The sequence below is a fragment of the Cetorhinus maximus genome, chromosome 9 (genome assembly GCF_964194155.1).
Source record: "Cetorhinus maximus chromosome 9, sCetMax3.hap1.1, whole genome shotgun sequence".
Lineage (NCBI taxonomy): Eukaryota > Metazoa > Chordata > Chondrichthyes > Lamniformes > Cetorhinidae > Cetorhinus > Cetorhinus maximus.
The window spans coordinates 85335695-85362664 of NC_135887.1; the positions used below are offsets into that span (position 1 = coordinate 85335695).

Below are 26970 nucleotides of genomic sequence, written 5' to 3' on the forward strand. Positions count from 1 at the left end.
TACCAAGCAAGCATTTCAAAAGCATGTACAAAATCTAAAATTGCAAAGTTCTACTGGTCATGTGGGCCATTCCATGGGAGAGCAAAGGTCATGATTTTGGGTGCGTGTGAGGCTGCCTAGCAATAGCCTTCTTGCAAAGGAGAAGCTATGTTATTGAGGTGCCAGGCAAAAGGAATCGTAACTCACTACCAGTTCACTAGCATGTTGAATTTGGATCCTTAGAGTGAGTTACCCAGTCCACAGTTCAATCAAAACTTGTGATTTCCTTTTTTAGAAAAAAGCTTTCAGCTCATGGCAGTAGTTTCCTTTGCTGGGGAAGGTGCTAATTTTGCATCTCAGCATAACTTGTTTGCTGCACTTACCTACAATATTGATGTTTGCTGCAGCAAAGGAACCTAGAATAAGCAAAGTATTACGGTTGGTGATTCCTCTGAAGGGCTGCTAATGTACTGCTTGACTTAGAGAAAGAGAGTTATCCTGTCAGGCACCAGTGCTGCATTTACAAACCAAGGTGCTCCCAGCTGGGCATGTCAGAAGAGACAATTTTTTTGTCACTGAGTGAGAGAAATGTGCCCCAAACAACTTCTAGGGCAGGGAAGGTTCTTCCCTTTGCTCTGAAGGTTATCGCATTAAGCTTTATGCCACTGTTTTGCTCTGAGCCACTGAAGCTGGGCAGGGCAAACAACTTCCATTTGCCCAGAATACAGAACATGGTTGGTGGCACCCACCTGGGCATCAGGGATGCTCCATTAACCCCCTAGCCAGCACAGGTAGAAAGAGTTTCCATTCCATTAATGTTCAGGTGATGTCTAGCCACAGACAACTTGAATGCAAGTTCATGCCAACATGCAGGAAGCCTCCATATTGCCCTCATTATGCAGCAGTCTGTCACTTTATTTGAAGGAGCACATAAGAGGATATTTTAACCTTGCCTGGCTGACATACCTGCTGATTTCCCAGTCCATTTCTGGTGTTTTCTATTTTAGCCAGCTCCTCTGAGGCCTGTATAGCCTGTGGCTGTTGGGATTCTTCTATAAATATGCAGACTGGGGTCCAATCACATCATTAAGCTCCAACTGCCATTTTTACAGTGGGAAAAGGAGCCTGGGTCTGACTAAGATAAAACAAATATCTTCTTTATTGAAACATTCCCTGGAGGAGCAGGAGTGCTTGAATCAGAGATACTTACAAAAGCCTCTTCCCACAATTTCCGCCAAATGTTCTATTGGTTATGGCCAGTAGCCTCCTGCCTTTCAATATTCTGCACCAGCCTGCTGGGCAAATGCCTATTCCCAACTCATAGGGGACATGAACGCACAGGCTGGGGGTTAAAATTGACCAGGCCTCATACTATTGAGGTCACTGGAGCTTGGTATTTGATGCAGCCTTTACTTCCACACACTTAATTCCGCTCCGGGTTAAAATCTGGTCTACAGATTAGATGGTTGGTTGCAGGGAGACTCGGTAGCCATGGTTAATGAGCTGCTGTGAAACCCCTGAGAACAAGTAGAATGTAAACATAACAAGGTACATTATTGACCTGCTCAAATTCCTGCTGTTAGATCTGCTTAGACAGGGTTTTAAAAATTTTTTCATGGGACGTGGATGTTGCTGGCTAGGCCAGCATTTTTGTTGCCCATTTCTAATTGCACTTGAGAAGGTGGCAGTAGGTACACCCACAGTGCTGTTAGGGAGGAAGTTTCAGGATTTTAACCCAGAGACAGTGAAGGAACGTCAATATAGTTCCAAGTCAGGATGATGTGTGGCTTGGAGGGGAGCTTGCAGGTGGTGGTGTTCCCATGCACCTGCTGCTTTTGTCCTCCTAGGTGGTAGAGGTTGTGGGTTTGGTAGGTGCTGTCGAAGGAGCCTTGGTGCTGCAGTGCATCTTGCAGATGATACATACTGCTGCATTGTACATTGGTGATGGAGGGACTGGATGTTGAAGGGGTGCCAATCAAGCAGACTGCTTTGTCGTGGATGGTGTCAAGCTTTTTGAGTGTTGTTGGAGCTGCACTCATCCAGGCAACTGGAGAGTATTCCATCACACTCCTGTCTTGTAGATGGTGGACTAGCTTAGTCAGGGGGTGAGTTACTCTCTGCAGAATTCCCAGCCTCTGACCTGTTCTTGTAGCTGCAGTATTTATATGGTCGGTCTGTTTCACATCCGTCAAGATATCAGAAATAATCACTGCATGTTGTATTGTTCCTCTATAAAATAAGGAATCATCATGTAGCAGGATGATGGGGAGCCCATTTTTTAAAGCAGTACTAAATAAGGATAAAGCGTGGGAGGGGAAAATAAAGTAAGTAAAGATGCAGCCAAGAAGGTTGACATCGTAGTCATTTGTTGATATCTGCTTCCAATATGATCTAGATTTGGCCCCTGTACAAGAACAGTAGCTGAATAAAATTCCGGGTTATCTTTCTCTATCTGCTGTTGTTTAACTGTCATCTCGCACTATTTTTTCATTAGCTGGAACTTTAATATGACCCTTTACAACAGAAGTGATCTGCACCAAGGGAAATTAAAGTGCTTGAATGTACTCAGGTGATATTTATCTAATGATGTGCCTTCACTGCCTATCACCACATGTTTCTTATTGTTGGGAATTACCTCAGAGCTGCTGTAGCTTTGCCGGACTTGTAGCAGAAGCTACGGGGGAGTAAACGTGATTAGGCAGTGCCATTGGCTGCCACCCATGCAGTGTTCCTCATTGATATCATTGAAGAAAGCTGCACTAGCTGTACAGGCAATGGCCCACAGTGCTACCTGTCCCCGGAGAATCAGTGTAGTCTGACATGAACAAAGTTTCCTCCTATGTGTACATGCTTAAACGGAGTCGCTGCAGCAATCTTGGCAGTTATGATGATGAAATGGGAGCAATCTGGGGCTGCTTCTTGGTGCTTAACTTACTATCACATTCACTGACGATTCTGGTATGGTGTTTAGCATTGTGTGAAAGGTGGTCTAGGAGGTCTTTTGATCATCAACCAACCGACTTCTAATGGCAGGATCAGGAAGGTATGGATCCCTTACCCATGCAGTAAGAAATATGTTGGAAGCCTCCGCAGCTACTGTTTTTCCATTACCACCACTTCCTCATGTTACATAAGAAACAGGAGCAGGAGTACGTCATACAACCTCTTTCATCTATTCCACCATTTAGTAAGATCATGGGTAATCCTCAAACTCAACTCCACTTTCCCGCCAACCCCCCACCCCCATATCCCTTGATTCCCTTAGAGTCCAAAAGTCTATTGATTTCCTTATGCATTGGAATTTGACAGATACACGATGGCCTACCTTTTACAGACCATTGTTCTGTGCTTCAACTGATCCTCTCTCTTCAAACCACTATCATAATACTCTGCCGTACTCTGATTTGTGTTGGTGCCTGTGCAAGATGGAGTGTGGAACATGATCTGTCATCTTGGAAACCAGCCTATATTTTTATGAAAAAATGATGTATTATTCTGGTTTCAGGGTGGAATTTTATAACAGAGGTTTGATGCCATGCTGTTGTCCTGCCAAGTGGTGCTTTTGAGTGAGAGAATGAGCAAGGGTAACAGCGAAGGACAAAAAAGGAGGATATGTACTGGTGGAAGTAGCATACCTCCGAACTCTCAACACTAATCTTTCCATGGCGTTGGGGCCAAATTTTCTTGATGGGTAATCTTCTCAAATAGCTTTAAGCGTAGTGGTCGCCACTCACACATATTTGCTTGTGGTAGTTGTGAGCAACCAATTCCAGGGGCAGGATCAGGGGCAGGATCAGGGGCACGCTGCCATTTTACATGGACGGGCCAATTAAGGCCCTCCCAGCGTGACGTCCACATGGAAGCACTGTGCGCTCCTTGTGCGGGTGGGGGGGTGAATCTCTAAACCTGACAGTGTGCTCTTTCGCACATGTGCACGAAAGATCACACTCATCTCCCTGAAGCTAAGTGCTGTCTCAGGGAGATTGACTACACATTAAAAAATATTAAAAATAGAAAAAAAAATTCCCTGACATGTCCCCTCATGTGACACTGTCACATGATTTGGGACATGTCCATAACTATTTTAAAAACTTTAATTAAGCTTTTTAAAACCTACATGAAGCCTCATCCCGCCCGTGGATGAGGCTTCATGCTTTTTCTAATGCCCACCAGGGCTCCTGACCTGCCCGCCAACCTTAAGGTTGGACGGGCAGATCCATTAATTACTTCAATGACTCTGTCAATGGCCTCAATTGGCCATTGACAGGTCGGCAGGCACGCAGCTGATTTCCCGACGGGAAAATCCTGCCCCAGGAATTGCACACAAGAAATCCAGGCGTTAGAACTTGGCTGAGCACATTCCATTTTTGGTAACTGCAAACCAGTGCAACATACAACATACAGGTTCTGATGACAGTGCAGGTTGAGAGCATGCTATTCAACATTCAGCTTAGTCATAGGGCAAGATACTGGTGAGTTGCACAAAGATTGTACCCTGTGGCTTTTCTGTAACTGTTTAGGAAGGAAAAACGTTCCTGGATGCTTTGCACACTTCCTCCCTGTGAATGCTTCATAAAGATGGAAGCCTTGTCTGTCTTTCAGGATACACCCCTACACTCTGCTGTCTTGCCTTATTCGAGCTGGGCCTGGGTGGGGAGTTGGCGGGGGTGGGGGGTGCGAATGGTGTCGTGACAGATGAAGTATGGCAACTCTGAAAATTTACCACAATTCCTTGTAACTGGTCACATTCTATTTGAACACTAAAAGAATTCCTTTCTATTCAGAAAATTGGCTGGCTCCAACAATCTTTGGGTGCCATCGATTTCTCCCTTAACTTTGGGGAAATCAGCAACATGATAGAACTAAACAGCCCTGGTGTCATCCCAAAATGATTGAATGTCCCAGCACTGAAAATAATATCAGTGACCTGACATGTATAGGAGAACACAGTCTTCAATGATGCTGCAAAAGTCTGGATTTGCAGCTCAGAAGGGGTATGTGGCACAAAAGTTGAAAGTTGTGCTGACAGTCATGGATAGAGCTGTTTCAGCTCTTGATCAGAGCTGGAGGTCATCATCTAGAAGTGGCAAAACTCATCCGAGGCTTCCTTAGTGAAGACACATTGCCAAAGGCACAACTTCTCATTCAGTAACTTATAAGATCTGTTGCATCTATAGGTATATGGATTTTAGTGGGGTGGGGGGGGCTGCATTAATAATTGTTTACCCTCACTGTCTCCTTTGCTCCAGTTTATTCTCCTCCACCCTTGATAAGATAGCATAAGATAGCAATAGCAGAATGACAATATGGAAATACATGCTGCTCAATGATATCCCTTTCTATGAGTGGGGGTTAGAAACGTGTTGATGACCAAAAAAACTTCATTTTGACAATTGTGACATGCAAATCTATAGCTCCCATAATGGAAAAAAAAACCTTCTCCAAAGATGCAGGGAAGTATGAGGTGAAAGTACTCCATCTTTAAATGGCTCAGTTCTGCCAGTCTGGCCAGCTCCTTCTGATTTATTTATGTATATGTAACGTAATTTGGAAGAAATGATCTCTAATAGTTGCCAGGAACTTCTAAACCAGTGCTCCTTGCTTTTGAATTATCGGCAATTTCCAAGGCAGTGTCAACATTTCTTTGCATGAATGCTTTTCACTGCTAACTCACTCAAGTAGCCACTCTGCATGAGCTTGAACAATGGGTATTGGCAGGGTATGCCCAATTGCAGTACATACCATGAGGCCCTCGCTATGATCTGCTACTTCAGCACTGACCAGGGATCAAACCTAGGACCTTACTGGTCTGTATGGCCGAGTTGTCCCTGCCTTAACCCACTGAAAGAAAATAAAGACCCAGATTTAGCAGTAGTGTTGATAGTGAAATTCTCAGCATCATTCCTCCTCTGAAATTGACAACACCCTCTGGAATCCACACATGCGCAGTGCAACACAGAGATCCAGAAGCTGCTATAGGTGATATCAAGCTTCTCCATAGCAGGTTTCAAAATAAACAGGGGGGGACAGGCACAGGCACAGGGAATAGGAAAACAACATGCAGTTTAATTGGAGGAGCAGGGACTGAGTGTGTGAGACAAAATCTGTGAGGAGCTGCTCCTCCAATCATAGATTCTGTCTCCCTCATGCTGCTCCAATGACAGGCTCCCTCCCTCTGACTCTTGCTGCTCCTCCAGAGACAGGAACTATGATTGAAGGAACAGCAAGGGCAGGAGGTAGGGAACCTGTCATTGGAGGAGCTGGAGTAATTATCTTAGGCCACGACCAATTCAACTTGAACATTCCACATTCTCCAGGACCAAGATGACCAGTGAGTTGAACTTTCGACATCCTCCGGGACTGGGGTGATGTCTAAGGGAAAAAAAAACAGAAAAGGAAAATGATGGAGGTCCAGAAATGAGGCCAGGAGCAGGCCCTGAGGAGCCACCTGTACTGGGAACAGGAGCAGCAGCCAGCGGAGAAAAGGTCCGTCAAATTTTATTTCTGTATTATGGTGGTTGTGCATGGGGGCTAGGGACAGGGGAGGCAATGAGAAATGAGAAGAAAACCATGAAGATTCATTTGATCTTTCACTAACTTACCTGAACTGCTTATGCCTGTCTGATTTATATTTCATTGCAGCAAATAGTTAGAACTTTAGATGAATCTGATCTTAGTTTATTATTGTAAACTGGGAATTGTATTCATCCCAGGTGATGAACACTTTTGGTTATAATGGAAACTTTCTTTTCAATCAAAATTGCTGTTACCCTCTTTCCATATGTTTTCTCTGTTCTAGTTTTGTTTGAGTCACTGTTGCACAAGCCATGTGTTGCGAAATAAAGGCGTTACTTTGCAAAATAAAGGGCAATTAGGGATGGGCATTAAATGCTGGCCTAGCCAATGACGTCCACATCCCATGAAATAATAAATTTAAAATTTAAAAATGCGTTTTTAATCCAGCATTGACCCATGATTAGCATACTATTTTGATCTGATTGATTCTCGTCTTGAGATTAGATGAATTGCTAAATATTACAGTCTTTCCTTCTGGTACTTGTGCTATTTTATCTAAGAAAAGAGGAACCCTGAAGAAAAAGTCAATACAAATGCAGAAGATACTGTGACTATGTGACTACATAACCTAATAAAGGAGTTAGTGAGAATGAAAAAGGAGCCCTGAAAATCAAAAAGTAGCCCTTGAGAAAATCTCAAAAGGAGCCCTTGAGGGGAAAAAATATTTTGACCCTCCTGCCGCACAGGGTGTGGTTTTGAAGGCCACTCCCCACCCCACCCCCCCCCCCCCCCCACCCCCAACTGCAATCAAGTAGAATCACTGAGTTGCCCTTTAATGTTGTTAGTCTCTCTGTAAAAGTTACACCTTGTTGAATGAGGTGTAACTGGGTTTTTAATGATGTACTAAGTTCATAATTGCTGCTGATAAGCATCAATGGCCTTGGAGCCAATTTCATTTTTGTGAAATGTCAAATTCCTCCATTCCTCCAATATCACACTTTTTAAATAAACATATTTTAAGTTTTGTTCATGATATTTCAGATTTTACCTTAACCCCATTTCTCAATCATTTATTCTGCTCTCTGTAAAATCTTATTAAAATTGGAAATTTCAGTACATATTACTTCTTGGTTTGCTGTCTCTGATTGGCTCTTTACCCTGCTTAATGACATCACTGTTGCTGGACACCTGGAGATTCCCTTGACTTGGTGCCAGATTCAAAATGACATTGGAAAGGGGGAAATCCATGCTACAGAGATTACAAGATCATTGTAGTCAACTTTCTTTAAGATTAGTGCCAAGCGCCGTCATTTCACCATTGACCGTAAAATCCAGGCAACCGACTCCACCGCTGTCTCAGCTTACCCACTGCTGAAATCCTTCTCTATGTCTTTGTTACCTCAAGATTTGAGTTTTCTAATGTTCTCCAGGCCAGTCTCCCACCTTCCACCCTCCATAAACTTCAGCTCATTCAAAATTCTGCCCATATCCTAACTTGCATCATGTCCCATTCACCTATCACCCCTTCGCTTGCTAATCTACATTGGCTACCAATCTAGCAACTTCCTCATCCTTGTTTTAAAATCTCTCCATGGCCTTGCCCTTCCTTATCTCTGTAACCTTCTACAGTCCACAGCCCTCCCAGATTATTCTGCTCCATCAATTCTGGCCTCTTGAGTTTCCCCGATTTTAACTGCTCCACCATTGACGACTGTGCTGTCAGCTGCTGAGGTGCTACACTCTGGAATTCCCTCATTAAGCCTCCCAACTTCTCTAGTTCTGACTCTGCTTTAAATTTATTTCTTTTAGTCATCTATCCTAGAATCTTTTTATGTAGCTTGGTGCCAAATTTTGTTTGAAACTGTTCCTGTGAAGTACTTTGGGATATTTTATGCTATATAAATGCAGGTCCTGTTGTCAGGTGTCTGTAATATTTACATTCCATAGTTTTTAATCAGTATGAGGTGAGGTGAGAGTGACTGCCCTTGACATCAAGGCCGCATTTGACTGAGTTTGGCATCAAGGAATCCTAGCAAAACTGGAGTCAATGGGAATCGGGGAAAACTCTCCGCTGGTAAAAAATCTCCACTGTAACAGAAATCTTGGATTGTGGAAGCAGATTGTACCATTACTTACAGTTGAGTGAATGGCTATCAAATCCTGTTTTGAATGATTGGAGCTGTTTCTCGTGAAATCATCATATAGAAAATCATACACGTCCTTCACTGCATTCTCTACCTGATGAGACACATTGTATTCAAATGTTTACAACCATATAACCAGACACACACACACACCTCTTCAGCAATAATGTAAACATTAAAAAATATAGCTGCATTTTGTTTTGCTGATTTTCCTTCCCTCCCCTTCCCCCTTATCTTTGTTGTGAGTCATGGAATGTGCACCCGAAATGTGCTCAACCTAAGGTACTCTGAACTCATGTCTTTTTGGGCTTAGTCATTTACATAGCCCAGGTGTCCAGTTTGAATCTTTACCACAATCTAAAGACCCTCACAAAGAAAGTAAGCAAAACTAGTTATCTTTGTCTTCGGTCTGACAGCAGCAAACATCTTTCACATTTGGAGCGTGGTACAAAGGGACCTGGGAAACTGCATAGACTCAGTTTTGGACCTTTTTCCATCCATGTAGTCCTGAGTGTTTGTCACGTTGTTGACTGGCAGGGGTGGGGGGGGGGGGGGGGGGGGGTGTGTGTGTGTGTGTGTGTGTGTGGGGTAGTTAGGGGGCTGCATTGGCCTTCAGTTCCAAATTCCAAATAGGGCCACTCTCCTTTAGTGCACCTGCTGCAGCAGAACCTCCAACCTTTCTGCATCAGAAACAATGCTGTCCACGTGTCTGCATTTAGTCATTGTGAGCAACTATCTATTTTAGCCTTTAATGATAAGGTTCTACAAGATCTGTCTGGATTTTCTGCCTCCCAGCCAATTGTGGTATAACCCAAGCTCACTGGGCATCATTTTCATTTGCTACTAACCTATTCAAATTAGAATTAGGTTTCCATTGAAAGATTTGCCACAACCGGACCTCTGAGTTGCCAGGGCAGATCCGCTTCTGCCACGGGCAAACACTTTTTTTTCCCTCAAGTTCAAATAATCGAGGCTCCCCATTAGTGCAGAGGTAACCTGGTGGAGAATTACACAGTAAGATCCCAGGAAAATGCAGAAGGGAAGAAGTTGCTTTGCCCATTTTGCTGATTACAGACAGAAAGTGCTCAATTTAGTGAGGAGACGAGACTCATGCTGTGTTGCACAGAAGGGTGTACTCTTCAAAAGTTGATAGTCCAATGAGATAGGTAGAAAACTACAAAAAGGTAAAGACTTAGATACATTTTCCATTCCCACGCCAGAGGACTGCAAGCATTTAGTTTTCACAAATCATAAATGGTCAATGCTTCAAGATCCTCTGGGAGCTGCCATCATACTTTATTTAAAGTAATCTCCCAGCCAGAATAGAGTCTGGCACTGGTAACTTGTTAAAAGAGATAGCCGGCAAAAAGATGTGGATGACAAAACTAATGTTAGTGCAGGAAATTGAGTCTGTAAACACAGCACCTGGAACCGCATCCCTGGCTGATGGCTGGTGAAGCAGAGCTGTTGTATGAGATGAGTGGGAAAAGGTTGCCTTGTTTCCCCAAGAACATTGGTGTAGTAAGTGTCAAGGCTGAAGAACATCACCTTCATCTTCCAAAAGCCTTCCTGCCCATCTGCCTTCACCTTCAAACATGCCTCGTACGATTGCCTTCAAATGAAAGCATTGTGAGTGCTGCCTGTAAAGGACTCGTGGACCTGTGTGACACTGTACCTACTGGTGGTCACTGCTCAGCTGTATACTGGTGAAGTAGAACACCTTTCACATTCACATGGGCCACTGTGGCTAGAGGACTGGTGGACAGATGGACATTATCGGTTGCCCCTTTGCTTATTAAAGTCAGAAATTGACAGACAGCCCTATCGACCTGTTGTTGCCATTTGGGAGATGAAGTTGTTGTCCCTATTGAGTAATGCATTTGGAGTCTATTGATGTACTCTGGTGATGTACTCTGCATTGATCTAGAAGAGGCTTGAGACATAAAAACTGACAGCAGTAGTCACCTATACGGCCAATAGCAGTGCCATCCCTATGTTGCCTGTTGTCTGCAGGTCTTTCAGAGGCATATATAATAGTTATGTAACAACCTTGGAGACACTGCTCTTCTTTTGTTGCCTTTAGTTATAATACATCATAAAGCAGCAGTTCTAGATAGTATAATTTCGATGCTATCTGGTATCTCTTGTTGACCCTTCTCTGCCCTTTCTTTACTAAACCATGCACCAGGGAAATACTAAAAGTAAAACTGATTGTAGACAATGTCAGCGATAGTACTCAATATATTGTTGTTTCCTTCAGAATCCTGATAGTCAAGGAGCTGACTCAGGTGCAGTAACTGCTTTCTGTGAGTGGTAGGAGCACATTACATGTGTAAGATTGGAATTTGGTAGACTGGCCCCTTAAGAAATAAAGACTTCCATTTTATATAGTGCCTTCCAAGACTTCAGCATGTCCCAAAGTGCTTTTGTACCAATAAAGTACTTTTAAAGTATAGTAATAGTGTAATGTATGATCAATTATCTATGAATTAATGAGCAAAACAGCCTAATGGGTTTAAGTGCAATAGTGCACAGCATTTTCAATGCTTACATGGGAATTGTGCTTTCTGACAGACTCCTAACTTTGCTGCCTCTTCATGCTGGAGTAATTATTTAACCTCAAAGCAATATCTAGACTCTATTTCTAGTTATTCCTGAGAGTTGTTAATTTTATGTAGACTCTGGTCCTATATTCATAGCTACTGTCTAAAACCCTGCACACATCCACATCATCCATGTCTCTTAGCATCTTTGTTTTTGCATAGAATCAAGTGCAGTTGAATGAATCTCTCTCCTCCTAAGTTAAGAGCCTTGACCACAGAATCACTTTGTTGCTCTTCCACCAATAGGGGCTGGGGTCAGGAACAAGGGCATCAATCCTGGTTCTGGCTTAGGTGTAACTCACTAGGTTATCATTGTCAATCCTGGACTTGGACTGTCCTCAGTAAGTGTGATGTCTGCAATGATCCAGGATGTGTACTGATAATGGACCAGTATAAGTACATACATGAACCTGGATCAGAACTATTAACAGGGATATCAATCCTAGTCCAGGCCTAGGATCACAATTTATGTATCAATACTGGTGCTGGCTGGAAGTGTACCAGGGTCAATTACCAGGATAGAAGTACTAAGCCTGGATCTATAATGGAATAAGTATTGGGGTTTTCACAATTGATCTTGGGCCTGCACTGGCATCAATAATGGAGATATCTGGTTTTGATTCTTGTTGTGTACTGAGATTAGTAATGGGAAAATCAATGTGGTTAATGAACTGGTATTGACATCAGTAACAGGAGGTATCAGGAAGTACCTGTAAAGGGCCAGAAACCAGGGGCAGAATTTTCTGGCTGACGTGCAGGGCCGGAGCCCGCATGTCAGGGCTTAAAATGGCGCACGAGCATCCCGCGTCAGCGCGCGGCATCGCGATATTTCGGTCGGCAGGCACGCACAGCAGTGGGACGCGCGCCCGCCATTAAATAAGGGCCTTAACTTGCCAATTGTCGACGTTTTGAGGGGCCCGTGCGAACTTCGGGTTGGCGCACGGACCCAATGGGCAGGCGGGTAGGAGATTTTTTATTAAAACTCATGTACTGGTGGGATATGTGGACTCAGAGGGGTTGTTCATGTTTTCCATGAAGTATTTAATGCAGAAAGTGTTTTAAAGTTGCCTATTTGATTGTTAGCAGTTCACATCGATTTCCAAGAGTTTTTTGTGTACTTTGAAACCAGTTTGCAGACAGTAATCTTTCTCGGGCCTGCAGCTTTCCGAAGGCCTCCATTTAGCCTGGGGGTATGGGTTCTGACCTCTCCACTGTGCAAGGTACCCAGGCAGCTCCCACAACGCCTACATCCTCAGACACTCCCAGGTGCCGGGGCTCTTCAGTGCTCCGGCTCGGCTGGATGGGTAGCTGCTGGGTGACAAGGGCTATCCCCTGCGAAGATGGCTCATGACACCTCTCCGCCATCCAAGAACAGAAGCCGAGGAGTGGTACAGTAGGAGCCACGGCTCCACAAGGGTTGTGGTGGGGAGAGCCATCGGTCTTCTGAAGATGCGCTTCCGTTGCCTGGACCACTCAGGGGGCGCACTCCAGTACCCCCCAGATCGCGTCTCTGTGACAGTGGTAGCATGCTGCGCTCTGCACAATCTTGCGCTGGAAAGGGGGGATGCAGTTGATGATGAAGACCTTGACACACTGGATGAGGCTGTACAGGATGAATCCAGCAGTGGCTCAGAGGATGAGGAAGCACAGGGCAATGATGAGGGGCAGCACGCCGACCCACTACTACACCAAGGAGGCAGGGACACCCGGGACAATTTAATCCAACGAACCTTCAGCTAGCTCCACACACATGGATCAGCAGGACCAGCATTGCCTGGCACTTCCACATGTGGCACTTAGGTGCTACATCTTCCACCTCATCAGCTGCACCTAAGGGCTTAGTACATAAACATCAATGTCCACCCAAACACTCATGAGATATCTATGAAACAGACAAATCCACAAAGGAAACACCCTCAGCCATGGTCAGAAAAATGGACTTTATTCTGTCCAACATATAACAGAAACGTCTCTATTGCAAACATAAGTATATGTTTCCCCATTCTAAGGCCAACACAAAATCACCAGTGACATACCCGTTGAGTGCCTAACGTGCCTTATGCTTTCGTTTGCGGGTGCTACGTCTAGGTGCCACCCCATCGCTTGGAGTGGCTTGTGAGACAGGCTGCTGACTCTGCTGTCCTGTTGGCGTCAATGACCTTGGCGGGTGTCCTCTGGCCCATGGAGCCTGTGATGGCCCCGCCTGGGAGGGAGTGGCTAGTTCCAGAACTGGCACCTCCCCAGTTGTCGTAGCCTCAACGGATGCAACGGTCACTGGCAGAGGGGTGGAGGAGCTGCTGCCCTCATCTGGAGCGCCCTGAGAGGAGCTCACAGCGACGGCAGGCAGCTGCTGCGCCGACGTGAGGTCATATTGGACCTCCCTGCTCACCACAGATGGATGGGCACCGAGCGGCGACACTTGGTGCCCAGAACATCTCCCACATTGGGAATGACCACCTGTGGCCATTAGCGCTGTGAGGGCTTGCAGGTCAGAGCGTACCCAATCAGAAGAGTCTCCATCCGATCGAAGCCCCTCTCCATGAGAGTCGCCAATCTCGCAGTGGAGGAAGCCTGAAGCTCTGTCCTGAGGTTCATGCCATCACTGACACTCTGCCTGGACTCCTCCATCGCAGAGACCAACTGAAGCACACCTTCATGCAACCCTTCCAGATGCAAACGCGATTCCTGCCGCTTGTCCTGCAGCTGCTGCATTGGTGACAACTCCAGAGGCACATCATCACTGCCGGACTCAGCATGTGCCTGGTCCCCTGCAGCCCTCCGGCTGCTGGCGCCATCGGCACTCTCTGTCCCTGCTATCTCCTCCAGCGATTGTGAAGTGCCCTTTCCACTGTGACCCGGAACACTAGCCGACGTTAAATTCCCCACCGAGGTGTTTATGTCTGCGCTGGTGCCTGGCTGGCTGAAATGATGTGCCGCAAGTTGCACGTCTTGGGCCTCAGGTGTGGAGGGGGGAGCTGTGGTGTCGTTGGGCACGGCCATGCGGTAGTGATGCTGAAATTAACAACAAGGACAGTGCATCAGTTAGCGTACAGTCAGTTAAACCTTTCATCCCTTTCCCTCACAGCCTCATAAGTCACTCACTCTTCAAAACCCATAGGAAACGAACATTGGTGGGGTGGAAAAGAGTCAAGAGGAGGCCCAAACATTACACGCGCATACAGACAGGCTGGTCAGATGGCCTCAGGAATGCCACATGGAATGTTATGTGCCATTGGAGTGGGGAGAGCGCAGAGGTTCCTGACCTGGATGCATGCTGGCCTGGAGAGTTGCGATGCTGAGGATACATTCCAAACACTTGCGGCATTTGCCGTGGATCACAGGAGATTGACAGGTCACATTATTGACCTTCATAACCGTTAAGAGGGGCATAGACTGGGTGGGCAGAAGGCAACATTTCCCCTTGGCGCAGGGATGAGTAACATGGTGGCATTTATTTAAGTTGAGTGCCATGAGGTTCACAGGTGAGGTGCTGAGGACCTTTTGGACAGAGTAATGTGGGGCGCACTGGCTGAAAGGGTGGTGGAGGTACCAACCACCCCCTAAGATGCAAAACGTCTTTGGTTGTGCAGCAGCGATGCCATGGCATGTTAGACCATGGGGATAGTGGTCACAAATGGCATAAAGCGACTTTGGAAGGTGCTAGAGACGCGCATCCTCAAGGGGGCGAGGGCTCTTTGTGTATGACCCACACGTCTGACTGCATCAGTCTGTGAATGAGCAGTGTTGCTGCATTAACGATTGCAGCAATCATCAGTGCTTTGAATGGTGGGCAGACAGAGTGGATGGGACTGTGGCCCTCAAATACCTGGCCGCTGGACCCCAGCCTCGCCGCCACCTGCCGCCTTGGCCGTCTGCCTCCTCCCCAGCACCAGGGCCTGCTCCTCGAAGGTGGTGAGGCGCTGGAGCAGGGCATGCCCACCACCAGTGCTCTGGCACTCCCTTTGATTGTGCTCAGTTTTTGCCTGCAGAACAGAGAAGAGGGCTTATTGGGGCTGATCGCTCATGTACTCTACACGTGCACGCCACACCCCAACCACAGTGGCCCATCTGAGGCCTCCAGCGGCTCCTGTCCACACTACTGGTGATAAGTTCTGAGTATGTGTCTAGCTGCCTCCCCTGCAGGTTGCCCCCACACTACTCAAATGTGACAAACACCAACATATGCAGCAGGGAGAACCCATCTTCTCCTCAACCACTAAGGCTGATGTAAGCATGGTCACTATCTGTTTGCCCACCCAGCGTGCGCCAAATGCCCAATGCAGTAACGGCACTAAGATATGGGGTGGGGGGGCAGTCAAACGCTAAGGCTACCTGCTGGGTCAAATGGTCAAGGCTGACATGGTACTCACCCTTCCAGAGTGCAGCAAATCATTGAATTGTTTGCGGCACTGTGCTCCTGTGCGCCGCACATCGTCATGGGCGCTTACTGTGTCACCTATCTCCTCCCACGCCTGCCTGGTGACATGGGGGGCCCTCCTCCTCCCATCATCCGGATACAATATATCTCGACGGCTGGACACCTCTTGGAGGAGGACAGAAAGGCAGGCATCGGAGAAGCGAGGGGCATAATGGCCCCCCCGCTGGCCCCTCCTGCAGCCTGCCCCCCTCCTCCTGCTCCCTGACAGCAGCCTCTCTCCCTCTTCGAGTGGCCATGGTGCACTGCCTCAAGCAGGCTGCCTGGCCACTCTTTATACAGACTGCCGGCTACCCATTGGATCCGGCGGTCTGAGCACGCCCGCCTCTGCGACTATTTTCCCGTTCTCCACGGGAGTTGCAAACCCACTGGGCGGGCCTTAATTGGCCCACCTGCGCAAAATAGCGGCGCGGCCCGTTTTGGCGGCGGCAGTCGGCTGCCCGCCCGCCGCTGAGTCGATTGGGCCCGCCCACCCGTCAAGGGCAAAATTCTGCCCCAGGTTTTGCTCCAAGCTTGAACCTGTATTAGGGTCAGTAACAATAGTATCAGCACTTGACATCAGCAGAGAGACAGACAGATACACACAAAGTGTAATCAGCACTGGGATGTTAGTTTTGAACTTGAATATACATCAAGTTTAGTTATGGGGAAATTATTGCTGCTCCTTTATCTATACAGGGGTCAATATAGGGTCAGGTTCTGGAGGGTAGTTTAATTTTAGATGGTGTAAATATCTTACAGAATGGATGTATCCAGCTGGAGATGCAGCAAAACCACACAAATTATTCTGTGTGCCTTTCCTAAACAAGCTTTATTGGATGGTCTGCTTGAGAAATCTCGTCAGTCTCCACAAAGCAAAACTCAATTCAATCTCTAGCTATTAATGATAGCTCACAGACCTCAGAGAATTCATTAAATGAGGCCCTGAGCCATGGGCTGTACATTCACATTAGGCTCCATACGTAATAGATACTGAGTGAAGGCTTTCAGAATTATACTGACATAAATCCAGGGCTGTCTGCATCAGATTAATTGCTAGTGTCTCTGAATCATGTCTGCTGTTTTAGCAGCTCAACCAATAGTTAATCAAGTGTTTAATTAATACTAGCTGATCTCCTGTGGGGTTGCTAATGGGCAGCAGGCAGTCTGGTATCTGGACCACGGCTGTGTTGTTTAGCTGGTAAGGTACAGCTGTGCTTAACTGTCCTTTAAGGCTGCTCAGGTATATTCTGTGAGGAAATGGCATATCCTGAGGCTAGTCAGAGGATAACTGCTTAGGAAAGTTCCATAGTATGGCAAATACTTGTAAATTTCCAACAAATTACGGCCAAATTATCCAGGTGAGAAAAAATGAAGATATTTTTTACAATAGTTTTAAGTGTGGCATTCAAAGAGCAAACTAAAGACTAATGAGACACCATGGATGAATAAAGACAAGGGAAAAATTGAGGATAAGGAAAAAAGCATACACTAAGTACACGGACAGCAGGGAAGAGCACGATAAGGGAAAATATGAAGCGATTCGGAGAGCAGTAAAAAAAGTTAGGAAGGCAAAGTAGGATTATGAAACAAAATTATCAATGAACATAAAATAGTGAAATCCTATAGAGGCAGAAAAATAAAAACAGGAAATTTTAGATGTTTCCTATTGACATTCTACATTAATATTTGTTGTCCATTTTATTTTCCAAAAGTTCTGATCTCAGTCTCTCTAAACCGGCTTTTCTCCCATCTATTACCCTGGTCTTTGTCATGTGTTATGGACAAGGGAAAGAGGCAAAACTGAACACCTTTATTTTCTCACCATCTGTCCATAAGCAGGGGTGTTTTAATTTTTTGAAATAAGCAGTGGCATATTTCCCCAAACACTCTGTTTGTGAGGTCAATTTGCAGTGACTTGCAGCAAACTCTCTCTCTCTGATTAAATCAGAAGTATAGTTTATTCATGCATTCAAACCCGGGGAATAGTCGCAACTTCCTAAAAACACAGCAGCACGCAATAAGAGGATTGGAAAGAGGAGTTTTCACAACTATGAATAACTTAAAAGAAAAAGCACCACAGATATGAAGATCAGTTCAAGTGATTGCCAGAGTCCAGAAAGTCAGGATCCAGCGAGGGTTTCTTCATGGAGGAGTTACAGTTCAGACGGGTTCGGCTAGCTGAAGGAGGAGTTGCAGAATTCCTTTAAGTTGATGGTAACACAGGAAAATGAGGTTGGGATACAGAGACTTGATTTGCTCGGCAGGCGATGGCAGGAATTTTCCACTGAAAACAAGCTTTTAGGAGGCTTAGACTTGATGCAGGCTGTTGGTCAGCCTGGAGTCATGCTTTGATGTTTACAAGCTGGAGTTTAAAAGCAGGCTGAGTTGCAAGCCTAGAAATGTAATATTAATACTTTCCAAAGGCCAGTAGCTAAGGTTAAGGTTAAGCAGCTATTCATGAGTCAGCTGCAGGCTATAAGCAGTTTCTATGCCTCTGGTCAAAATCCATTGTTCATCTTATGAGATAGATGGTGGCTTTCAGCGACTCTGCACGTATAATGAGTTTCAATGGCTCTCCCTTTGTTATAGAACCAGGTTGGGGAGACAGATCATCTGCTGGTCCCTGGTTTCATTGATTGTAATATGTCCTTACAATGAGTGGTGTGAGATTCTACAAAAATGAGGGTTGAGCCTCTATTCTGTAACTGCTGCTGGAAATTTCCAGAAACTGTAGCCATATTGTGAATCATGTGACCTATAGCAACCATCTTTTGGTTCAGCAAAGTCCACTTTTTAAATAAGAAAAACGGTAAAGTTTGATTTAAACAGCTTGTGATCTCTTTCATGTCATAGCGGCAGGACACATGTTTGTGTCCTTCTCAATTATTATCTTAAAGTTTTATAGTATGGTCCCTACTACTTAAATGTTCCTCTACATTTTCTACTTTTATCTGCTCTGGTTTGTTCCCTTTTATTAGATTAAAGTCCCGTGCACAATGTGGTGCAGTGCTTCTCAAACTATTTTCCAATGTGACTCCATTTTAACACTTGAAAAGTAATACTCTCCCAGATGCCAACAAAAACAAAACAGTAGTAAAGTAGCAGAGTAACATTCAGTATATAATTAAAATTTGCATGTGAAAATGTGTTTTTAAAATACTTTGTAAAAATGTTATTTTATATACCCATGGAGGTTTCAGCCAACCTCTTCATATTTCCTGGTGACAGAAGACTCTTCCCCCACTGTCCACACCCATTGTAATCAGCTCCTCTGCGCACGCATGCACGCACACAGACACACCCCTCTTCCCAACTCTCTCCCACACACTGCTAGCCCCGCTCCCCCTTCCCCACTTTTGGTCTCGTTGTCGGTGCTCGCAAAGCACAGTCAGTATCCTGGGGTAAGGAGCCTGTACAACAGGCAGACAGGAGTAGAAACGCAGTAGAGTTTGAAGCCACCACTAGCTTTCTCGGCTCAGCCACATGACCTCCCGGTTTTTCCCGCAATAAGCCAGTGACTGAGTTACACTTGCCTGCTACTGCCTGTGCCAAGAATACACGCAAACATTTCAGCACTGTTGAATTCACTGCTAAAAGTGATTTCTGATGTTCAAGGGCACTTTGGGTTCACTGCTTACCCCTTGCTGTTTAGTGACATTGATTTACTGGTCCAAGGCTGTCCCGTCTGTCCAGACTGGGCAGTCTCCCCTCCACAGTCACCATTGTTATCTTGGAAGAGGGGCGACTTGCGGCCCCAAATGTGACCTCTGTAAGCCCATTGAGGGTCGCATCCCACAGTTTATGAACACCTGATGTAGGGAGTCCATTCCCTACCCCCTTTACCTACTTCTTTGATTCAATTAAGTTCGGAGTAGTTAAAATCCCTCATGATTATTATGCTGTTTTGTTTTCACTCATTTCCCTAATTTGTATTTTTCTTATCATTTTTGCCTATCCACATAAATTCTATTTCTGTCTTACTGATGGATTTGTCACTTTTCTGTACTACCATTATGTTGTGCCTAATAAGGTCAGAAAATTTTCCCCTTTCTCTCCCTCAACCTTTTCGAAATATGTTTAACCCTGTGTCTTGTTTCTTTTTTTAATGATGCACACAGACTGTCGACATTGTATCTGAGCTAATTTTATTGATAACACATTTTCCTAACATGAACACTTATCTGCAATGTTTGAACCCTATCAAGACATGCTCCAACATGTGCTATCTGACCTTCAACCCCCAGGTCAGGTAGCCCTGTGTATAGCACAGAGTACCGTGTGGAATCTAATACTGGAGTCCACAACCACAATCAACTATTATCAAGACACCCTGCAATGTTTAATTCCCAGTCCTGATTTTTCTGGAGCCATGTTGCAGTAATCTGAACGATATCTGGTTCCTTGCAACCTATGGTTGCTGCCAGTGCCTCTGTTTTATTATGGGTATTATGTGCATTGCTGTACAGATATTTTACCTCATTTTTAATAACAGTCTCTCTCATTTTATTTTTAACTCTATTTTTACACTTCTGTCCTACAACTCTTATGGGCAGAATTTTCTCTCGTCGGGCGGGCGCGCGCCCTATCCAGACCAGCGTAAAATGACGCGCAATGACATCGGGCGAGTGTCCCGATGTCATTACGCATTCACATGACATTTCGGTTGGCAGGTGTGCGCAGGAGTTGGCAGCGCACCTGCCGACAAGTAAAAGGCCTTTAAGGCCATTAACAACGTAATTTAATTAAATTATCGCTGCCCATCCAACCTTACAGTTGGCGGGCATGTGAAAAGGCCAAGCAGCCTTTGCATTTTTTGCGAAACCTCACCCACAGGCGGAATGAGGTTTCGATCCATCATTTAAAAAAAATTTTCATACTAATTTCTAACATGTCCCTGCTCATGAGTCACATGAGGGGACATGTTTTTTTAATATCTTAAAATGCCTCACTTTTAATTTTTTATACCTTCATCTCCCTGAGGCAGCTGTGTGTGTCAGGGAGCTTTTCCTGCGTGTACCTGCACACATGCACGAACTTGCACGCTCGCCCTCCTCCCCCACTCCCCCTACACAGGCAGCGCTGAGCGCTGCAGCACGCGTTTCATGCTTGGTGGGCCTTAATTGGTCTGCCAGCGTGAAATCACGGTCCAACCTTGATCACGGGCAGCAGTCAGCTTCCCCGCCTGCCCCTGCTGAGGTCAAAATTTTGGCCTATTTGTTCCCTAGCCATTTATGTCCTTCCTTAATTTAGTCTGTTCTGTGCGCTCCTGTTAGGCCATTCCATTTCTTAAAAGACAGGGTGCGGCACAGGAGGGGTGGGGGGTGTTCCACCAGTTTAAAGCCCCTATCCCAAGTCCCTATTTACCCTTTCTGCTAGGTCAGGAAACCCAGGACTACGTGTTTTTCCCAGGTCCCGTAAATTGAGCAGCAGAACATCATTACCATTTTTGGATTCCATTTCCCGGTTGCAGCCATCCAAGTTGGGAAGCTCTGCGGCTGTCAGGCAGGTAGGTGAGTGGAGGGGAGGGGACATCAATGGGTGAGGCCTCGAGAGAGAAAGAGTGGGGGTCACGATGGAGAAGATCACGGGATTGCAGAGAGATTAGGGAAGAAAGGAGAAGATCACAGATAGCCATATAAAATGGGGGAGGAGGAAAGAGGATAATGGGGGGGGGTCCCAGGAGAACATGTTGGTGGGGGGAGGGGGATTAAAGCTGAGATGAGATCACGGGCTGCGAAGGATCAGATCATGGGGATGGGGGGGTGGGGGGGGGTTTACTATTGCTAGGCAGGCAGGTTAACAGGTTTGTTTGAGGAATCAGGATGAAGTACCCCTGCTCTTCGTGGCCCACAAGCATTGCAGGAAATGCACTAATCCATTCCATGCAGCAGTCGCCTCCCTTCAGCTGCCAGGTTTTCCAAAGTCTGGGAAACCTGTTCGGCCCAGTGTTAAAGCTAAAACAGAGAAAAAAAATCTGAGGAATGAAGCCTCATTAAAATATTTAAATGAGGACCCAGCATGTTGGTTGCCTGCACTTGTCCTTCCTCCATTAAAACTGGAAATGGGAGCATTTGGAGGTGGAACATAGGAAGTAGGAGTAGGAGTAGGCCATTTGACCCCTCGAGCCTGCTCCACTATTCAACAAGATCATGGCTGATCTTCTGCTTCAACACCATTTCCCCGCACCATCCCCACATCCCTGCATGTTTTTACTATCTCGAAAACTGTCGAGCTCTGTCTTGAACATACTCGATGACTGAGCCTCCACAGCCCTCTGGGGCAGAGAATTCTAAAGATTCACCACCCTCTGTGGTGAAGAAATTCTTCCTCATCTCAGTCCTAAATGCCATACCTCTTATTCTGAGGTTGTGTTCCCTGGTTCTAGATGCCTCCAGCCAGGGGAACATCCTTACTGCATCTACCCTGTCGAGCCCTGTAAGAATTTTGTATGTTTCAATGAGATCACCTCTCATTCTTCTAAACTCTAGAAAATAGAGACCTCCTCAATCTCTCCTCATAGGACAATCCCGCCATCCCAAGGATTAGTCTGGCGGACCTTAGTTGCATTCCCTCTATGGCAAGTATATCCTTCCTTAGGTAAGGAGACCAAAGCTGTATGCAATACTCCAGGTGCGGTCTCAACAAGGCTCTATACAATTTCAACAAGATATCTTTACTCATGTACTCAAATCCTCTTTCAATAATGGCCAACATATCATTTGCCTTCCTAATTGCTTGTTGCACATACATGCTAGCTTTCGGTGATTCATGAACAAGGACTCCCAGGTCCCTTTGGACATCAACACTTCCCAACCTCTCGCCATTTAAAAAAGACTCTGCATTTCTACTTTTCCTACCAAAGTGGATAACTTCACATTTTTTCACGTTATATGCCATCTGCCATGTTTTTGCACACTCATCCCACCATGTTTTGTATCATCTTGTATCAACTTCGAAATATTATATTTGGTATCCACATCAAAATCATTGATCGGGATTGTGAACAGCTGGGGCCCAAGCACTGATCCTTGAGCACCCCACTAGTTACAGCCTACCAACCTGAGAATGATCCATTTATTCCTAATCTGTTTTCTGTCCATTAACCAATTCTCAATCCATGCCAGTATATTATCCCCAATCCCATGTACTCTAATGTACTAAACTCTTGTGTGCGACCTTATCGAAAGTCTTCTGAAAATCCAAGTACACCACGGCCACTGGTTCCCCTTACACATTCTGCCAGTTATATCCTCAAAACACTCCAACAGGTTTATCATACATGATTTCCCTTTCATAAATCCATGACTCTGTCCATTTCTACCATTATTTTCTAACTTTCCAGTAATCGCATCCTTTATAATAGACTAGCATTTTCCCTACAGGCTAACAGGCCTCTAGCTCCCCATTTTCTTTCTCCCTCTTTTCTTAAATAGTGGGGCTACATTTTCTACCTTCCAATCTGCAAGAACTGTTTCCAAAGCTATAGAATTTTGGAAGATGACCACCAATGCATCCACTATTTCTACAGCCAACTCTTTCAACACTCTAGAATGTAGATCATCAGGTCCAGGAGGTTTACCAACTTTCATTAATTTCTCCAGTCCTACATTTTTACTAATACTAATTTCTTTCAGTTCTGCAGTCTTGTTAGTCCCTTGGGTCTCTAATATTTCTGGGAGGTTTTTTGTATCTTCCACCGTGAAGACAGGCACAAAATAGTTGTTTCATTCCTTTGACATTTCTTTATTCCCCATCATGAATTCTCTTGTCTCTGCCTGTAATGGGCCCACATTTATCTCTGCTAATCTTTTCCTTTTTAGGTATCTATAGAAGCTTATATGGTCCATTTCTATGTTTCTCGTTAGATTACTTTCATATTCTATTTTCCCTTTTTATTTCTTGGTCCTCCTTTGCTGGATACTAAAATGCTCCCAATCCTCAGACTTAATACTTTTTTTGGGCAACTTTATAAGCCTCTTTCTTTGATCTAATACAAAATTTAGTTTATCTTGTTAGCCATGGTTGGATCAGTTTTCCTGTTGGGTTTTTTTGCCTCAAAGGAGTGTAACTTTGTTGTAATCCATGTATTAGTTCTTTAAATGCTAGTCATTGTCTGTCTACCTTCATACCTTTTAATACAATTTCCCAATCCACCAACAGCCAACTTGCCTCTCATACCTTGGTTGTCTCCTTTGTTTAGATTTAACACCCTAGCTTCGGATTGAACTACATCACTTTCAAACTTAATGTAAAATTCTATCATATTATGGTCACTCTTCCCTAAAGGCTCCTTTACAACAAGATTATTAATTAGCCCATTCTCATTGCAAAATACTAGATCTAAAATGAACTGTTCTCTAGTTGGTTCTTCAATATACTGTTCTAGAAAACTATCTTGTATACATTCCAGGAATTCGTCCTGCACAGCATTAGTGCTGGTTGGATTTACCCAGTCCATATGTAGATTGAAATCCCCCATGATTACTGTATTACCCTTGTTACATGCAGCTCTAATTTCCTGATTTCCCTATACTACCACTACTGTTTTGTGGCCTATAAACAACTCCCACCAATGTTTGCTGCTCCTTGCTGTTTCTTGGTTTCACCCAAATTGATTCTACATCTTGATGTTCCGATTCTTGCGCTTGAGATTTTTTTTACATTTTTACTTCTCATCCAACTGAAACCCACCCAATCTTCGGAGTTAGAATTCCCCCGAGAGTAAAACTTCCTCTCTATTGTATCAAGCGCCAAAGAGCACTTATCACTGGTCTAGGGTAGCAGTTTTGCTTCTCCAAAATCCCATCTGAGTGTCTTTTCTAAATTATTGCTGACCATGGCCAAATGAAGGGCACTGATGGAGGTTAACGAAACTGCACTGCCACTTAATAGAAGTATCACACCTCCCAGTGATACCTGTTCTCTGTAACTAACTACAACGTATACATTGTATATAATCTGTCACTTCTCCAGTCTGTTACAAGCTGTATTAATGAATAAATGTAATTAAGTCCAGGTTTGGAATGTGACTCACCAGCTGCTTATAAGTAGACCTCCAATACATCATCTGTACCACTCCACAAAACAGGAGAGCAAAACAGAACAGTACCTGCAGAAAGAGGAAATGCAAAACTGAAAACAGGTGTTTTAGAGACTAATCCATCTGGGATAAAGGCTATGGTATGAGGAGACACCCGCGATAGACATGGTAGGGTATGAAAACATCAGGAATAGAAACAGAATAATCTAGTGACTCCTGGAATACAGACAGACTTTCATTTACATATCACCTTTCATGACATACCAAGATATTCCCAGGCTCAATCCATGTGTCGACACAGCCTATTTCCAGATCCTAGTTCTTTTGTGCAGTGCCTTAATAAATCCCCAAGTTTTATCCTCTGCCACCCTTCATTCCTCCAATATTTTTCACAAGTGAACGCAACCAGGACATTACTGTCTGAGCAGAGGAATAATAAATTAACTAATGTTCACTGAGTAGTTGAATCATAGTGTGCGTGACATTGATACCAGAGATAGAGAGAGCGTGATACAGTGGTACCAGAGATTAGGGAGTGAGTGATACAGTGGTATCAGAGATTAGGGAGCGAGTGATACAGTGGTACTGGAGAGAGTGAGAGTGATACAGTTGTACCAGAGAGAAAGAGAAGTGATGCAGTTGTACCGGAAATAGAAAGAGAGTGAGTGTGTGTGATACAGTGGTATCGGAGAGAGAGCATGTGAGGGAAGTGATACAGTTGTACTGGAGAGAGAGAGAGTGATACAGTTGTGCCAGAGATAGAAAGCAAGTGAAAAAATGGTACCCGGGATAAAGTGATCCAGTGACATGCAGATAACAGGGCAAATGGAAGGTGTGAGCTCCTTTAAGTGAAGCTCCTGTAGTACCCCCTGCTGATAGTTCATGCCGTGATTTGATGGTGGGTTTATCACATGGTTAGTCACATCCTGGAGCAGACCAATTTCACAAAAGTGCCCTGCAACCAATGTAAGTGCCTTGCTTTATTATAAGGTTTTTGAATACTTTTGTTGTGCACCAAGGGGCCTAATGGCCTACCCCTGCTCCTATTTCTTATGTTCTTATGCTCTGGGCACCTGAATGAATATGGTTGGTGGTCCATTTCCAGCCTGGAAGGCACATGCTGTTTGCCATATTGATCATAATACTGAAGTACAAAATCTGTTTAAGTTGAACTAATGGACACAAGAATAAAATTGTAAGCTTAGAAATGTGGAAAAAATACCTTTTCCCTACAGGCTACAGGACATGGAGAACAAACTGCCAAAGATGGCCAATGGTTTGTGTTCAATGGATAGTTTTTAAATGTGTTTGGATTGATGTAAATTACTAATGTACCAATATTCTTTTAATGAGTAGGATAATCAAAATTGCACATCTTACAGGAGAACCGCCTTTGCCATTGAGAAGGGCAGTCATATTTAGAAAGGTATTTAATGGCACTTTCTGATTCTTTTCAGGGGAGGTAGAGGAAATACAACCTTAGTATTCCTTCAAGTAGAGGATTACTAGATGGTGGTGTGGAAGACCATGATGGAATTCATCTATGGACCTTCAATAGGATGAGAAGTTTTTTCTTCACTTTATACTTTCTTGTGTTCATTGTGCTATCCCTTATAGTCTCTTCTTTCCCAAACTTGGCAACTCTCATTGGTAGATACACTCAAAGATACTAACCATCCTGTACTGCTTCATTAAGTGTCAACCTAAACAATAAATGAAGGTACACTTATTTGTCTATCATAGTGAATCCTGATCCTGCCATTGCTTGTTAAAGATGGGAATTGGAGAGAGGCCAAATGGAGCATCCTTACTGCTGTTCAGCTGAGTTGAGTTGTGGAGAGGGGTTTGATTAGCAATATCCATCTGGAAATCCAAAAACTGCATTCCAGCTTTCATTACATAGTTCGGAATGGCTGATCATTTCAAAGGCTTTGCCGTCAACCCTGCTGGGATTTATTACTCTCTCTCAGAGACAGAGAGAGAGACAGAGCACAGAATACAATATTAAACCTTTAGTGAGCACATCTCAGCCTGGAATCTCAATGTTCTTTAAAATATTGACTGTATGATTAAAAACCACATTCCTAATAGAATTGATTTATCTAACTCACTTCAAATAAACTTCTATTTATAGGATTTGCTCAAAAGGCTTAAGCAACCTAGTAGGTAAAAACACAGCCGACTACATAACTAATTCACATGGACCTGGTTGCAGGCTTGATTTCTGATCTGTGCCAACAGGTGATCTCCCCTAAGGTGGGCGTAAGAATG

At 44.6% G+C, this 26970-nt stretch overlaps 1 protein-coding gene across 2 annotated transcripts in view; it reads right to left on the reverse strand.

The window, feature by feature from the left end:
• LOC144684776 (tetraspanin-32-like) overlaps window positions 1-26970 on the reverse strand; it is a 73072-nt gene that overhangs the window by 13456 nt on the left and 32646 nt on the right. Inside the window, exons 4-5 of one of the 2 annotated variants that reach the window (XM_078548985.1) lie at window positions 24694-24768; window positions 8632-8733 (exon numbers count right to left, since the gene is read on the reverse strand). In XM_078548985.1, the coding sequence (XP_078405111.1) occupies window positions 8632-8733; window positions 24694-24768 (177 nt within the window). The remainder of the gene's footprint in view (window positions 1-8631; window positions 8734-24693; window positions 24769-26970) is intronic. The other variant, XM_078548986.1, reaches the window with a different exon arrangement.